The sequence below is a fragment of the Marmota monax genome, unplaced genomic scaffold, assembly GCF_021218885.2.
Source record: "Marmota monax isolate L192 unplaced genomic scaffold, Marmota_monax_Labrador192_F-V1.1 WCK01_AAM20220418_F8-fsc00019, whole genome shotgun sequence".
Lineage (NCBI taxonomy): Eukaryota > Metazoa > Chordata > Mammalia > Rodentia > Sciuridae > Marmota > Marmota monax.
Window position 1 is genome coordinate 5,344,992 of NW_026695242.1, and position 14,778 is coordinate 5,359,769.

Genomic DNA, 14,778 nt, shown 5'->3' on the forward strand with positions numbered 1-14,778 from the left:
GTTTCTCCTCTTGTCCTCCATTCCTCATTAATTTTCTTTTCAAATTAAAAATGAAAATGATAGCAGTCTTATTCAGACCCCCCCCCCCTTATCTTTGTGTGTGGTTGCCTACTCTGGGCATGCATCAAAGCCATCCAGGTCTAGGTGGCCTGGAAGGATTAGTCTTCCTTTGCTGCTCTTCTACTAATCCCCTCCCACCTGGGCTCCATGTGTGGCCTTCCTGGAGAAGGGCATATGCCAGTGACTCCATGTCTGGGCAAAGGCCTGGGTGCCTGCACCTCTGGCACTGTTCTCAAGGTCTGCAGTGCTGGGCAGGGAGCGGGCCTGGGGCAGGATCCAGGTGAGGCAGAGCTCAAGGCCAGGCCCAGCCAGACTTAGCAGGGCCGGGTGCTGGGGGCTGTCCTGGGAGCAGTTGTTAGCATCCTACCTTCTGTCCCGTCAGCTCACCATCCTGCTGCTGTTAGTCAGCTTCCTAATGAAGCTGGTCTTTGGCTTCTGGGACAGCCGATTTCCAGGGGATTATTTGTATTACACACTTTAATGCTTTTTAATAGCAAATTTTTAATTAAATGGAAAGTCCTTTTGGAATCGAGGGAGCAGCCACAGCAGGACTCAGCATGAGGCACCAACTGAGACTAGAGAAGCAAAAAAAGGAGGGAGGAGGCTTTGGAGAGTTTGATTAAGCATGCTCGGTTAGGTGGGTAAGATGGATGCAGGGGTCTTGCTGTAGCTCCCTCCTTGTGTCCTAAAAGCCCTCTTCTGTCATCGGCAGATGTAGGGAAGTATGCAGGGTTGAATAACCAGATCAGATCAAATAGTGTAGGCCATGCAATGTGTAGATGGTTGTTCGGCCTTGGATCAGGCCCAGGCAGGCCTCTGTGTCTGCATTTGTCAAGTAAGAAAAACAAGGGGACTGTAGTGATGGTTCAGTGCCTCAGGGCGGCTGGGTGCTGTATTTTGCATTCTGGCTGAGCCTTCTTTGGCGTTTAGGGGACTTAGCGAAGTTCCTCAGCCCTTAGAAGATGCTCTGGCACTGGAAATGGAAGCAGTCTGGGCCTGCCAAGGAAGAGATAGCGTGATTTCTTTACATCTGAACACTTCACTAGTTGGTTTGGTGTCAGGCCATTCCTGAAGAGCTTCTTTAACTGCTGAGGACTGGAGCAAGGGTCAAACAGAGAGAGCCCTTTGGAACAGAGGTTTCTCATCAAGAGAGTTCAGGTGAGGGAAGGGACAGGAATATCAGGACAGGCAGCCAAAGCAAGTCGTGTTTACATTAGAACGATGCTCAGGGGTTGGCATTTAACCCAGAGGTGGCTTTGTGGGCAGAAGCTTGATGAAGAGACCTCAGAAGACATTAGATTGGTCTTTTGCCCAAGAGATTTGGAAGCAAGGATTGGGAAGAGATTATGCTTGCCAGCCTTTTCTTACAGTTGGTAACTTGCCCTAGTCTTCTCCATGTCTGCCCTCCTGGACCCATTTATGATGCTGTCGTAGGTATGTTTGTGAGCAGTCTCACAACCTGGTATGTGGGATGCCCTGTTTCTTTAGTAAGCAGTAGTGTGAACCAGCCTTTGGAGTCAGAGAAGCCTGGGTTCACATCTTGACCCACCACTTAGTAATTCTTTGGCCTTTAGCAAGAGGCTTTATGTCTCCTAGCCTCCACTGCCCTGTTCTATAAAATGGGAATAACATTCATCTCAGGGCAGTGTAATCAACTCCTTGAAGGCAGGCACTGTGTCTCTCCCTCATAAATGCCACCAGCTAGCCCAGGGGCTGGCATACAGTAGTGCTCACTAAATGCTCATAGAATCAGTAATGTGTGCTAAGAACTTCACTACAGGAGGCCTGGCACATAAGTATGTTAAACACTTGATAAACAGGTCGTCATAGTCATAGCCTGAATGTGGCTTAGCCTCCTGGGCCTGCCATTCGTTATCCTGCTTCACATGCCTTCCTGCTGGGCTCTGCCTTTCCATCTTCTTCCATTACCCTTCACTCTGCTGTTCTCATTTGCCCCTCTGAAAGTTCTCCTGGTCTTTCCCATTTTCCATGCCCCTGCTGTCAGTGTTGCTAGGGGTTTCTCAGTCTGTTACACCACCATGCACTATGTTTAGGGACCACCTTCTCTGGGACTAGCCCCTCTGGGAAGGTTTCTGCTTTTCTCGGTCTTGATTTACATCTTGGCCTCGAAGCTTCTATTTCTTGCCCCAGTTGGAGGCGGCAACCAGAGCACTGGTCTCTTGCTCTGTGGCTACATAACCTTGGCTTTGTGGGTGTTGAGCATGTTGCCACTTCTCGCTGCAGTGCCTTCAGGAGGGAGCCTGGTGAGGCTGACAGAATGGTACTGGGTGGGGTTGCTGAAGAGGAGGAGAATAGGATTTCCGAGTTTTCTCTCTGTTAATCTCTGTCCCCATCTCCTCTCTTGCAGTGCGCCTCCATGACAGTATTTCTGAAGAAGGGTTTCACTACCTCGTGTTTGACCTGTAAGTGCTCCTTTTGAGGGTGTGGGGCCTTTCCCTCCAGCTGGCTCAAGATGAAGGCTGGGGAAAAGGCTTAACTTGGTCTTCAGCCTCTGCCAACGGTCCCTCTCCTTTGCCTGAGAGAAAGGACTTGATTGTGTACTTTCTCCGGGCATGGAGCCGGGTTGGTACCCAAAGCCCCCTGGGGGTCTCATTGCTCGTGATCTCCCCAGATCTCTGTAGAGCGCCAGCCTCAATGTTGCTCTCACACTTCTGTTTCACAGTGTATCTTGTGCAGATGCTTGTTTCTTGTTTCTTGGTCCTTAGTATAGAAATAAAGTACTGCTCTTTGCATGAACTTAAAATTCTGGGAATTTGAGGGTAGCTTTTATTAGTCATGAACTGGGCTCCTCTTGGTCTCTCTTCCACTTTGGTTGTGTTTTAATATCTTAAAAGTGGCTCTTTACCTTCTGGAAACTCCTTTCCAGTGCTATAGAGTTAGGTTTCTGTGTCCTTGGTCTCATTCTCAACTTCAGTGGTAGGTCTGTCCTTCCTTGGATGGCATATGTTCATATTGGTCTCAAACAAAGGCATGTCTTTGGGGAGTAGGTTGAATATTTTCTCTTAGATCCCTGTATCTTCATTAGCTGCCTTTAATGTTAGCTGATCTGCAGGTTATGGAAACAGAAATATCCTGAAGAAGGGGGAGCCCAGGATACCCTAAGGAGGAGCCCCATGTCATTGAAGGATTGAGTATGTTCTGGGCTCTCAAAGTGTATGTGGAGTTAAGGTTTCTGTAAGAGCTGTTTTACTGTGTAACTCTGTTACCTCTTAGACACCGGGGTTGGCCAAGGGACTCCACCTCCTCTGACCTCTTCTTCTTCTGTTGGCTGCAGGGTTACTGGCGGGGAGCTGTTTGAAGACATTGTGGCTAGAGAATACTACAGTGAAGCAGATGCCAGGTGAGATGAAGGCCCAATTGTTCCAGTGCAGCTCTGGAGTTTAGGATTGAAATAAGTCTTGTCCACCTTAGGGGGCTGGCATTGTGCCTAATTGAAAAGCCTTTGGGGAAGATCAGAGGAACTCTTATCTGGACAGTGATTCTACAGAGCTGGACGAGGGCTGCATTCTGGGGGCAATATCAGAAGTTCAGAATTCAGCACCCCAGATCAATTTTGGCAAAGCCTCTTGAGTCTCCTTTACCCCATCACCCCAGAAATACCTTTTCTTTGTATTACCTCACACTGGTAAGTACACATGAGGGCCCTCTCAATCCCTCTTCTTTCTTTTGACAAATCCTACTATGTACAAGCCACTAAGTGGAAATCCTGGGGTGATTAGAAACATAAAAGATATGGTTTTCCCCAAAGGTGTATGAACTATGGGAGCCATCTCAGGAGCTTTTAGCCCTTGTCACTTTGTCCCTTGACTGCCAAGACCAGGTTCAACATGGGATTCTTTTAGCTGGAGTGCTGTTCCACAGTCCCATGCCTCAGCCTCCAGCCTTCCACAGAAGCCCTGATGGCTCCTACATGTGACACAGCAGAATTCCACCCCCACACAGCTCTCAGGCACTTGTTTGGCCTGCCTTTCCCGCCTCGGCTCTTCCCCCAGCCCCGCTTCTCTCTGAGGGTGATGTCCTTACAACCTGGTTTTGATCATCCTGCCTGCAGCTTATCTAGCTTATGTGGCAGCTCGGGCTGCTTCTGGAAAGTGGGGGAGTGCAGCTTCCTCACAGATTTCTCAACCTCCAGCGGCCAATGTTTGCTGATCAACTTCAGATGCTTCAACCTCAGGAAAAATTCTCAAGTGGGGAGATGAATTCCAGTGCCAGCAGGGGAGGACCAGGCTGTGGGCGGGAGGAGGCGTGATAGCTCAGGGAACTGCGAGGAGGGGGGGCTGCACCAGTGGGCTTGGCCTGGCTCTGCTGGGACACTTCGCACTTTTGCCATTTTTGGCCAGAAGGCTCTCCCTGCTAGCCCGACTCTGTTCTAATAATACATTTCTGTGGAGACTTGCCTCTATAGTTCAGTCTTAAAGTTTCTTTAGCCCACTCTTGGGCTGTGCTAGGGCAGCCCCAGCCTTAGCTTCTAGGGGCCTGGTAAGACCCCTTGGCTCTTGCAGGACCCCCAGCACCTCAGATTTTAGAGAAAGGAATCAGAAGTTCAGCTACCTAGCTTAGCACACCTGGACATTCTGCAGACCTGCCCAGTACACCTGGTGGTGCATGATGACTGGGCATCTGTTCTCTAAGCTGGGTTTTTCCTCAGCACCACTGACCTTTTAGGCTGGGTAATTTTTTGTTGTGAGAGCCTCTCCTGTGCATGGTAAACACTTAGAAGCATCCCATGCTAGTAGATGTCAATAACAGCCTTCCCCCTCCCTAGGTTGTGACAACCAGAAATGTCTCCAGATAAACTCATCCCCATTTAAAAACCACTGCTAGCTGGGTGTGATAATACACACCCTGCAATCCCAGCAGCTCTGGAGGCTGAAGCAGGAGAAACGTGAGTTCAAAGCCAGCCTCAGCAATTTAGCAAGGCCTTAGGCAACTTAAAGAGACCCTGTCTCAAAATAAAAACTAAAAAATGCTGGGGATGTGTCTCAGTGGGTAAGCACCCCTGGATTCAATTCTTGGTACAAAAAAAAAAATAAAAGAAAACCATTGCTGTAGTCTGCTCATGTTTCCTGCCAGAAGTTTGACCACAAGGCTGGCAGGAGGGTTGTAAAGTGGACAGCCTGCTTTAAGAATCAGCAGCTTAAGCTGGTTATGGTGTTGTATACCTGTAATCCCAACTACTCAGGAGGCCAAAGCCGGAGGGTCACAAGTTCAGAGCCAGCCTGGGAAACTTGGACCCTTCTCAAAATAAATTTTAAAAGATCTGGGGATATATCTCAATGGTCAAGCACTTCTAGCAAGCACAGGCCCTGAGTTCAATCCGCAGAACCACACGCATGCAGACACAAAAATCAGCAGCTGCATGTAATTCTGGATCTTAGTTTGTCTTTTCTATGCACATTCCTCAGAAATACTCCTTGGTGCCCCATTTAAAAATCTGCTCAAATATATTGTTTCTCAAAGAAATCTGTGTTTGTTTTAGCTCCTCTACCAGATGATCAGCTTCAGGGAAGCTACGGGTCTTGTTCATTGTTATGTCCTGTGTAGTACAAAGCAGAAGGCCTTGGAAGCACTTAGTGAATGTTTAAATAAATGAAGGAGTACAGTCATCCCAAAACAACTTAGGGAACTCAGTTGCACTCTTCCTGCTTAAGTTGCCAGCACAAGTTTCTTCTCTAAGAATAAAGTTACTATATAGGGAAGTAGAAAAAAGGTAGGGGTTGGATGGTCTCACCTTTCTCAGGAGCCTGGGATGTCTCCTGATCTCTTAAAAACATGTTGGTTATGTTAGGCCTTTATAGACAGAAGAATCCATGGTGAATCTCTATTCTAGTCTCTCTCCTCCCATTTAGTGAGTGACCCTGGGCAAACCACTTAATCTACCTGAATTTCAGTTTCCTTTTCTGTAAAATAAGTGTTGTTGAGGATGTGGAGGAAAGGGAACCCTGTTGGTATTGCAAATTAGTACAGGCTTTTTTTGGAAAACAGTATAGATGTTCCTCAGAAAACTAAAAATAGAATTACCATATGATCCAGCAATCCCACTACTGGGTAAATACCCAAAGGAATTGAAATTAGTATCTTGGAGAGATGTCTGCCCTCCCATGTTCACAGCAGCATTATTCACAATAACTAAGATGTGGAGACAACCTAAGTGTGTGCCAACAAGTGAATGGATACTAAAAGTGTGTGTGTGTGTGTGTGTGTTTGTGTGTGTGTGTGTGAGAGAGAGAGAGAGAGAATAGCAGAATACTATTCAGTCTTAAAAAATATATATGAAATTTTGTCATTTACAACAACATGGAGGGCATGAAATAAGCCAGGCACAGAAAGACAAATACTACATGACATTATTTATATGTGGAATCTAAAAAAGAATGATCTCAGAAGTAAAAGTAGAGTGGTGATTACCAAGAATTGGAGTGGAGGTGGTTGGGTAAAGGAAAGATATTGGTCAGCAGATACAGAGCTTTAGATAGGAGTAGGTTCTGATCTGTTGCACATCGTGGTGACTGTAGTTGCTAATAATATATGTTTCAAAGTAGCTAAGAGAGGATTTTATATGTTCTCTCCACTAAGCAATGGTAAATATTTGAGGTAATGGAAATGTTAATTAGCATAATATACTCATCCCACGTTGTAAACATGTATAAAAGCAACACATGTCCCCCACAAATAGATGCATATTATTTGTCAATTAAAGATAAAACAAAACATTAAAGAAATGAAATGAAAACAAAATGGGTTGAACTAACTCATCATTCAGTGATTCTCTATGAACCTGTGACCTGTTGTTACATGCTTTTAGTCCATGGCATGTGGTCTTGGATGAGATGGTTTAACCCTGTAGTGACATTTTTTTCTCCTGCTTTTTCAGCCACTGTATACATCAGATTCTGGAGAGTGTTAACCACATCCACCAGCATGACATTGTCCATCGGGACCTGAAGGTATTACCAGGCTCCCCTCCTTTGCCCCTTGCTTGTGACATGTTGGCGCCACCTGGTGCTAGATAGTGGTACTGTGTGGACCCAAAGAAGGCTCCCTTTGGGCTGGGGGGGGGGGTGCCTCACAAGGTTCTCGCTGTTCCTTCTGTAGCCTGAGAACTTGCTGCTGGCAAGTAAATGCAAGGGTGCTGCCGTCAAGCTGGCTGATTTTGGCCTCGCCATCGAAGTGCAAGGAGAGCAGCAGGCTTGGTTTGGTAAGGGTGACACTGTCTTCTCAGTTATGCAGTCCCCACCCTTCCTCCTCTTTCTGATTTGCCTTCCTCTTTCAGAACTAGAAACCAGACCTTTAATGGTCCTGGCCTCCTTGGAGAGTGGAGAAGGGTGGGAGGGTGCAGAAATCCCTCCTGGCCCTTCATGACTCAGTAAGTCTAGCTGTTGTCAGCACTGCGTTCTTGCTGCCTCTGGGGAGGCATTGGAGTTCCTGGTAGGCACATGGACTTGCCCTCTGATTTAGATTCCAAGCACTATGAGAAGCCCAGCCTCTAATCTCTCGCAGCCTGTGTGCTGAAAGCTTATGTAGCAAAAGCAGCAGGATGAAAAGGGCTTTGGAAGAAATTGCTCATATGGATTTATTGAGAGAGAAAATGGGTTCAGTGTACCTCTGCTCTCTCTTCTGCTGCAGGTTTTGCTGGCACCCCAGGTTACTTGTCCCCTGAGGTCTTGAGGAAAGATCCCTATGGAAAACCTGTGGATATCTGGGCCTGCGGTAAGCCCATTCCACGCCCTCAGCTTTTCCGTGTTAAGGGCCCTCGGCTTCCAGTGATGGCGAGAAAGAAGCATCGCTATTCCTTGCGGGTCCCACAAGTGCCTGGTGTATGTGAAATCATGGTGTTTGCTCTCATCCCCTTGGGAGGGCTGTTCCCATCACACCCTCCTCCCCAAGTAACTTCCTGTATTATGTTGCATCCTTCTTAGAGAGGGAATTGTCCCCGCCTTAGAGGATAGGTTGTGCTTAAAGAAATCTCTGACGTGAGAGACACAGCGTTATCGGCTGGCATCCACCTCTAACTCTGGTCTGGCCCTTGTCATTCTGTGTGGCTCTGAGCCCTGCATGGCCTTTCATAGTTCCTCAGGGTAAAGGTGACTGAACCCAGTGACCTGTGTGTTCTATCTCATAGGGGTCATCCTGTATATCCTCCTGGTGGGCTACCCTCCCTTCTGGGATGAGGATCAGCACAAGCTGTATCAGCAGATCAAGGCTGGAGCGTACGATGTAAGGACTGTTTTTCTAAGAATCAAACAAGAACATCAAGCAGGGCACATGTCCTGCCCCTTGGGCTCTGTCCAAGGGAGGGGGCTTGTTTAGTGTGTCACATGACATAGGGGATGTCATGGGACTGTGAAGATCCAGGGATGGGCAAACAGGACTCAGTTCTTGCCACCCTACGTCCAGGGAGCAACTTTTTTTTTTTTTAACATCCTTTTTGGTAGCTATAAAATTAAGGAACCCACTGAAGCCCTTTGATCTTTTTTTTTTTTTGCAAAGAACAGAGAAGCTGCATCACACAGGGACGAGAATTCTAGAGGCTCTTTCCACTGCATTGGTACCTTAGGCACATCATTGAGCCTCTTCCCCCAAGTAGAGAGATGGAGTTGAACCAGAGAATGTTTGTTGGAGTCTGCTTCCTACTGTGATCTGATATTCTGGCATTCTAACCATCATTGTTCTATTTTCCTTTCCTAGTCTTTTAAGTTGACACAGGTTCTAGGATATTTCCAGGGCTTCTCCAACTCTCTCTGAGGCAACTTTGGGTACCATAGAATATCCCAATTATAGGAGTTGGGATGAAGATATAGCCTTCGTTTTAGGGTGTGAGGCTTACAAATTTCATATCCTACCTCCCCCTGTTCCTGCTCCTTAGTTCCCATCACCAGAATGGGACACAGTGACTCCTGAAGCCAAGAACTTGATCAACCAGATGCTGACCATAAACCCAGCAAAACGCATCACGGCTGACCAGGCTCTGAAGCACCCATGGGTCTGTGTAAGTGTTTTCAGCTGTGGACTTGGAGATCAGTGGTGACCGCTTATGTTTATGTTCCTTTTTATCAGCAGAGAATCATTCTGGTTCCTGAGTGAGGACCCAGTAGGCAGGGCAGGAGACTGAGTGGGGCCCAAGGTTAATAAATATCACCGGGGGATCTCTAGGAGGCAGAAGGGGCTAACAGGCCTTTATTCGTCTCTCCCTTGGTTGTGAGGCTGTATTAATGGCTCTCTTTTTTTATTTTTATTTTTTTTGGCAGTGCTGGGGATTGAACCCAGGGCCTTGTCCATACAAGGCAAGCACTCTACCAACTGAGCTATATCCCAACCCAGTTCTAGTCTTAAATGAGGGCTTAGGTTGACTCTTGCAGACTCTAGGTAGTTGATGATAGAAAGCAGCTGGCAGAAAGTGAATCCCCAAGTCCAGGGCATACTCAGGTCTCACCACTCATACAACTCTTAACAACTGTGACCAAGACCCAATGAATAAACCAAAGAGGTCTCTGAGCTATTAAAAAGAGCATCATGAAGTTCAGTCCTGAAGCTCCTGAGCTGGGAGGCTCCCCTAGGCTGTTGATGTGGGTTGACATACTTTGTTTTCTGGCATAGTTGGTATCTTGACAGCCATTATGCATTTGTTTATTTGTCCCTTCGTTCATGTGTTTACTGAATGCCTCTTTGGTGCAGATGCTAGAGGATACAAAGGTGAATGAGGCATTTTTCCTGCTCCAAAGATCTGGAGAGACAGGCAGTCAAACAGGCAACCATACTACAGTGTGAAGTATGCAAAAGAATCTAAAGGAGTGCAGGAGTTCTTGCTGTCCCTGGTGGGCAGTGGGGTCATCAAAGGCTGCATGGAGGAGGTGACCTCTGTTCTGGCTCTTGGCAGATAACTAAGAGTTCCCCAAGATATTACCCTGTAGACAGAGGTTAGCAGGAGCCAGAGTAAGAGGCCATGGGAAATCAAGTTCAAGGAATGTTAAGTAGTTTGGTTGTGAATGAGGCCATGACTATAGGAATCCAAGACAAAGAGGCCCTAAAGATTCCCTGACATCCCAGTTTCGGCCTAAGGAGTTAGGGTTTTATTCCGAATGCATAGGGATCCATTTAAGGATTTTAAAGAGAGTGTGAAATTTACATTTAAGAAAGATCATTTTGGAAGCTCTGTAGAAAATGGAATTAATGAAGAAAGAGGCTGGAGTCAGGGGAGCTTAGGAAGCTGTCATAACTATCTAAGCAACAGATGAGGTCTCCTCTGAGGATAGAGATGGGGGAGTGGGTAGTGTGAGGAGTGGAAAAATTCAGGAGATATTTGGGACACAGAATCTAAAAGATTTAGTGCCCAATTGAATTGGGGAATGAAGGAGAGAGGGATCTGTGGGAACTGCCATGTTTTGCCATTGAGCAGAGAATTGTATCATTCATCCATACGGAAGAAACTCAGAGGAAAAGCCAGTTTGTGAGAAAAGATGATGATTTAGTTTTGTACACATTAAGTGTGGTGTCAAGAGACTTTAGCTGAGATACCCTGTGGACAGTTAAAAAATATACCTGTATGGTCTGGGGATGCAGTTCAGTGGTAGAGCACTCACCTAGCATGTGTAAGGCCCTAGGTTTGATCCCTAGCACTAAAAAAAAGAAAGAAAGAAAAGAGTCTTAGTCTTTTGTATATAGGTGATGTTGAGGCTGTAGAAGATGGGATTGTTTCTATGCTGATCAAATTCTTGAGTTTGTATTCTTCAGTAAAAGAAGAGATGGACACTAAACATCAGCATTTAAGAACAAGGAGAATTAGAGGAGTCAGCAAAAGGGACTGAGAATGAGAATTTCTGTAGTCAGAAAAGAATCAGAAGCAGAAGATGTATAAGCTAAAAAAAGAAGGAGTCTCAGTAAGGGAGCACTGGTAGTATTGCAAGAGAGTCCCTGACACAGATCAAAGAGAATGCATGGGCTCTGACCATGGAAAGGCTATTCTTTCATCATTTCACAAAGACAGTAGAGTGAGATAGAAACCTGTTTTGGGGCGTGAAGAGGAAGTAGGATTGAGGAGGTGCATAGGAAGTGAGGCATGAAGGGGGAAAGAAATGATACTCCTTAGAGGAGGAAGATATGTCAGAGAGGTTTGGGTTTCTTTCTTTTTTTTTTTTTATTTGTTTTTTGACTAAAGAGTATTTATTAATTATACGTTTTAGTAGGGTTCATTGTGATAATTTAATACGTGCATACAGCATATGCTCTTCAAATCCAGCTTCCCTTTAATCACCCCGGAACTCCAGTTTCACTGTTCCACACTCAGACCCAAACTTTTTTTTTTTTTTCTTTTAACTTCAACATGTGAGAGAGAGCATGTGGTCCCTGTCTGGGTCTGGATTATTTCACTTAATATAATGTCCTTCAGTTCCATCCATGTTTTAAGGACTTTGTTTAAGGAGAAGATTGAATATAATGTGTAGATTACCAAGAAGAATCTAGTCCAGAGGAATGAGTCGACAATATATCTAATTTAGGAAGCAAAGGTTTAAAGAGGGACTTCTGAGCTCTGCTCAAGAGGTCCACCCTGGTGTGAAGAATGATGTTCTGAGACTTAGGTTGGGTTGTGGGTGGGTAGAAATCAGCTGGTGGGTGGGGGCTGAAACAGAAGCAGTATGTGCATGGTGACCTCATTTCTCTTTGTGGAGAAGTTTATGCTGAGGAAGATGAGGTGGAATGAGAGACTTGGGGAGGTGGAGAGGTGGGGAGAGTTGTTTCAGGCGCAGGAAAGAGTTGGCCAGGGGTGAGGGCAAGGATTATGTGGTTATGGGCACCAAGCTGCAGGTCCTAGCATTTATTTTTCTAATAGTTTGGCAAGACAGCAACAGCAAAAGTAATGCTGAGCAACTTAAAATGGAAATTCAAAAATTGGGGAAGTAGCCCGCTTGGTGGTGTGTGCCTATAATAGAAACTCAGGAGGCAAGAGGAGTGCAAAATCAAAGCCATCCATTAGCAACTTAGCAAGACCCTAAACAACTTAGGGAGCTCCTGTCTCAAAAAGGGTTAGGGATGTGACTCAGGGGTTAAGTGCATCTGGGTTCAATCCCTGGTACCAAAAACAAAACAAAACAGGGAAATACTATGTCCTGAGGATCATTTTTGTGGGCTCTACGTTTCATAGTCCTATATATCTCTATAGCCCCTGAGGACATCACTATATTATGACATTTCAAAATAATTGGTTCTTCTATCAATGATCCCAAGGAAGCGGAGGCCATGTCTGGATTCTGTTTAAGGAGACAAGGAAGTAACTAATAAATATATCAAAGTTTTCATCCAAAATGATGAAAAGAATTGATCCTTCAAGGTATACATCCTTAGTTTCTGAGACCCCAGGTTCATTCAGGACCTTGTGGGGTATGTTGAGAGGGGCTCTTTGAAGGAATGAATGTTATAGAAAGCAGGGACCTCCCTGTGCTGTCACTGCTCAGAACCTGGACCACAGCAGGTGCTCAGTAAGCAGTTGCTGAAGGAATAACTGCCAGGCTCACCACACATAGGATAATCTTTCCCATTTGCAGCTTCCTTTGCCCAAGGAAGATTATAATGTTCTCTCTGCACACTCATATAGCATCCGTTATCAGTGTGCTTTCATGTTTAGATTGTCCTTACATAACCTTGAGTTTGGGCTTATGCCTTTATTTTGTGTTTTCATGTCTGTGACTTCATTTGATCTTCAGAGCGAATGTGGGGTGGCTGAGTACACAGCTCTGTCCTGGCATAGCCATTGGTGCCAGGACTAAAGTGAAGGGCAGAGAAAGGGTCTGGAATGGGGGACTCATAGGCCTTTCTGTTTGATTTCTAGCAACGATCCACGGTAGCCTCCATGATGCACCGCCAAGAGACTGTGGAGTGTTTGCGCAAATTCAATGCCCGGAGAAAACTGAAGGTAAGTCTTGGTTTCTGTGCCACTGGCCTCTTGAAATCAAGCCTGTTAACAATGCAGGTCTTGCCCCCTTAGACAAGGCAGCTCTGCTCCTAGTTGAAGCTAAGCTATGCAGGTTGTAGCTAAGCTATGTTGGGGATGCCAGAATCCTGTGACTCCAGGCTCTAGCCATGAGCTGCTTTGCCTGAGGCCAGGCTATCCTTTTATAGAGTCTGGTTGAACTCATAGGACTCTCCTCCTTTCCTAGGGTGCCATCCTCACGACCATGCTTGTCTCCAGGAACTTCTCAGGTATGTTTCCCAGCTGAACACTTTAATTCTGCCGAGGTGAGTGGGTCAGGCATAGAGCACAGCCAGCCTAGGCAGTGTGGCTGTCTCAGGTGATTCCTTGAGCAGGATTAACAGGTATCCTGTTCTGAGGGTTCTGCTGCTGAGTCCTCTTACTGAAATTCTTGGTGTGAGGGGAGGAACCTTCACTTGGGCTCAAATTTATGAATTTGTTCCTTAGAACCTCCCAAGGAGTAGCCTGTCCAGAATCCTATGTACTTTATCCCTATACATTTTTATTGAATTCCCTGAAGATTCTCAGCACTTTAGGGTTATAGCCAATCTAGGGTATTGAAGGATGCACTGGAAGGGAAAAACAAAATCAAGTTGAAATATTATGAATGTTCTCAATTGCCACCAACTGATCACTAGGGTGATCTCTTTCTTCCTTGTGTCCAAGTAGAGATGACTAATAGAAATTATTCCAGATGTTTAGACCTTTTAAGGTGACTCAGGCTTAAAATATTTTCTCTGATACTAGCTGTAAAAATGAAGAACTAGAGACCAGCCAGTGGAAGGAAAGGAACTTAGATTTACATAAGGAATCAAGAGAGTTGGGATCAGTAATTTGTAAGTCGCAGTTGACATTATTTCTAAGATGCAAGACACTCCACTCCCCTTTGCCCACTGCTTTCAACCCTACCCCCAGTATTGTTTGCCCTCAGTTGGGAGCACGGTGGGTTTTCTTTGAGAAAAAGATTAATATCAAGGCTTAAATGAAGACAAAGAAGTCTGTCCACAGCTTGCTGTAGCTCTGGTCTTCCTTCCCTCTAACCCCAGCCTCGCTGTTTGGTTCAAGAGCCCTTCTCATCCTCCTAACAAGACTCCCTCCCTTGCTTTCCTCCTGCACCACCATGGAGAGAGGCTTGTGTGGGAGCACCAACCACAGTCAGGGTGGGCAGCCACTTTGGGCAGGGGTTGCTTCCTTGAGCTGGAGTCCTGATGGGTTCCGCTGTGCTGGTTCCAGGTAACCCATGGGCTTTAGCTTGGAGGAGGCTGCAGGTAAGAGAGCCTAGGGCTTCACCAGTTCCAGCCCAAGAGTCACAGGCTCTGGGATATCAGGGATGGATAGTGAGCCCCAGTCATGCCCCATCCTGGGCTTTTACCACTTATACAGGGCACTGGGAGCAATGGGTTGTCCATCTGCCACAAAGATGGAGTTGTGGCCCCACACTGTGCTTCTTTCCTCTAACTGCTTGCGGCTTCTACTTTCTGGGGTTAAGAGCTTTTCTAGAGGATGCTCAGGGGCATTTTTATGCTGACCCTTGATGTCTACCTGTCTTCTCTTCTCTTGAGTTAAATGCGAAGACAGGCTACTGCTTCTCTTTTAGCCTGGCCCATCAGTAGCATTTCCTGTCCTGTGGCCTTTGGTCTCCACATCACCCACCCACAACCAGCATTTCAGGAAATTGGTGTCCTGGTTTCAAGAAGTCAGTCTCTCTGTTAGGACGTAGTACTTTAGTTCAT

The 14,778-nt window shown here is 46.1% G+C and overlaps 1 protein-coding gene across 22 annotated transcripts in view; it reads left to right on the forward strand.

The window, feature by feature from the left end:
- Positions 1-14,778, forward strand: part of Camk2g (calcium/calmodulin dependent protein kinase II gamma) — a 59,187-nt gene that overhangs the window by 18,749 nt on the left and 25,660 nt on the right. For 19 of the 22 annotated variants that reach the window (XM_058577891.1, XM_058577880.1, XM_046419676.2 and 16 more), the window contains 9 exons: positions 2,429-2,483; positions 3,356-3,421; positions 6,956-7,028; positions 7,177-7,279; positions 7,708-7,791; positions 8,204-8,298; positions 8,948-9,070; positions 12,905-12,988; positions 13,233-13,275. In XM_058577891.1, coding sequence (XP_058433874.1) covers positions 2,429-2,483; positions 3,356-3,421; positions 6,956-7,028; positions 7,177-7,279; positions 7,708-7,791; positions 8,204-8,298; positions 8,948-9,070; positions 12,905-12,988; positions 13,233-13,275 — 726 coding nt within the window. The remainder of the gene's footprint in view (positions 1-2,428; positions 2,484-3,355; positions 3,422-6,955; positions 7,029-7,176; positions 7,280-7,707; positions 7,792-8,203; positions 8,299-8,947; positions 9,071-12,904; positions 12,989-13,232; positions 13,276-14,778) is intronic. The other 3 variants (XM_058577894.1, XM_058577896.1, XM_058577895.1) reach the window with 1 other exon arrangement.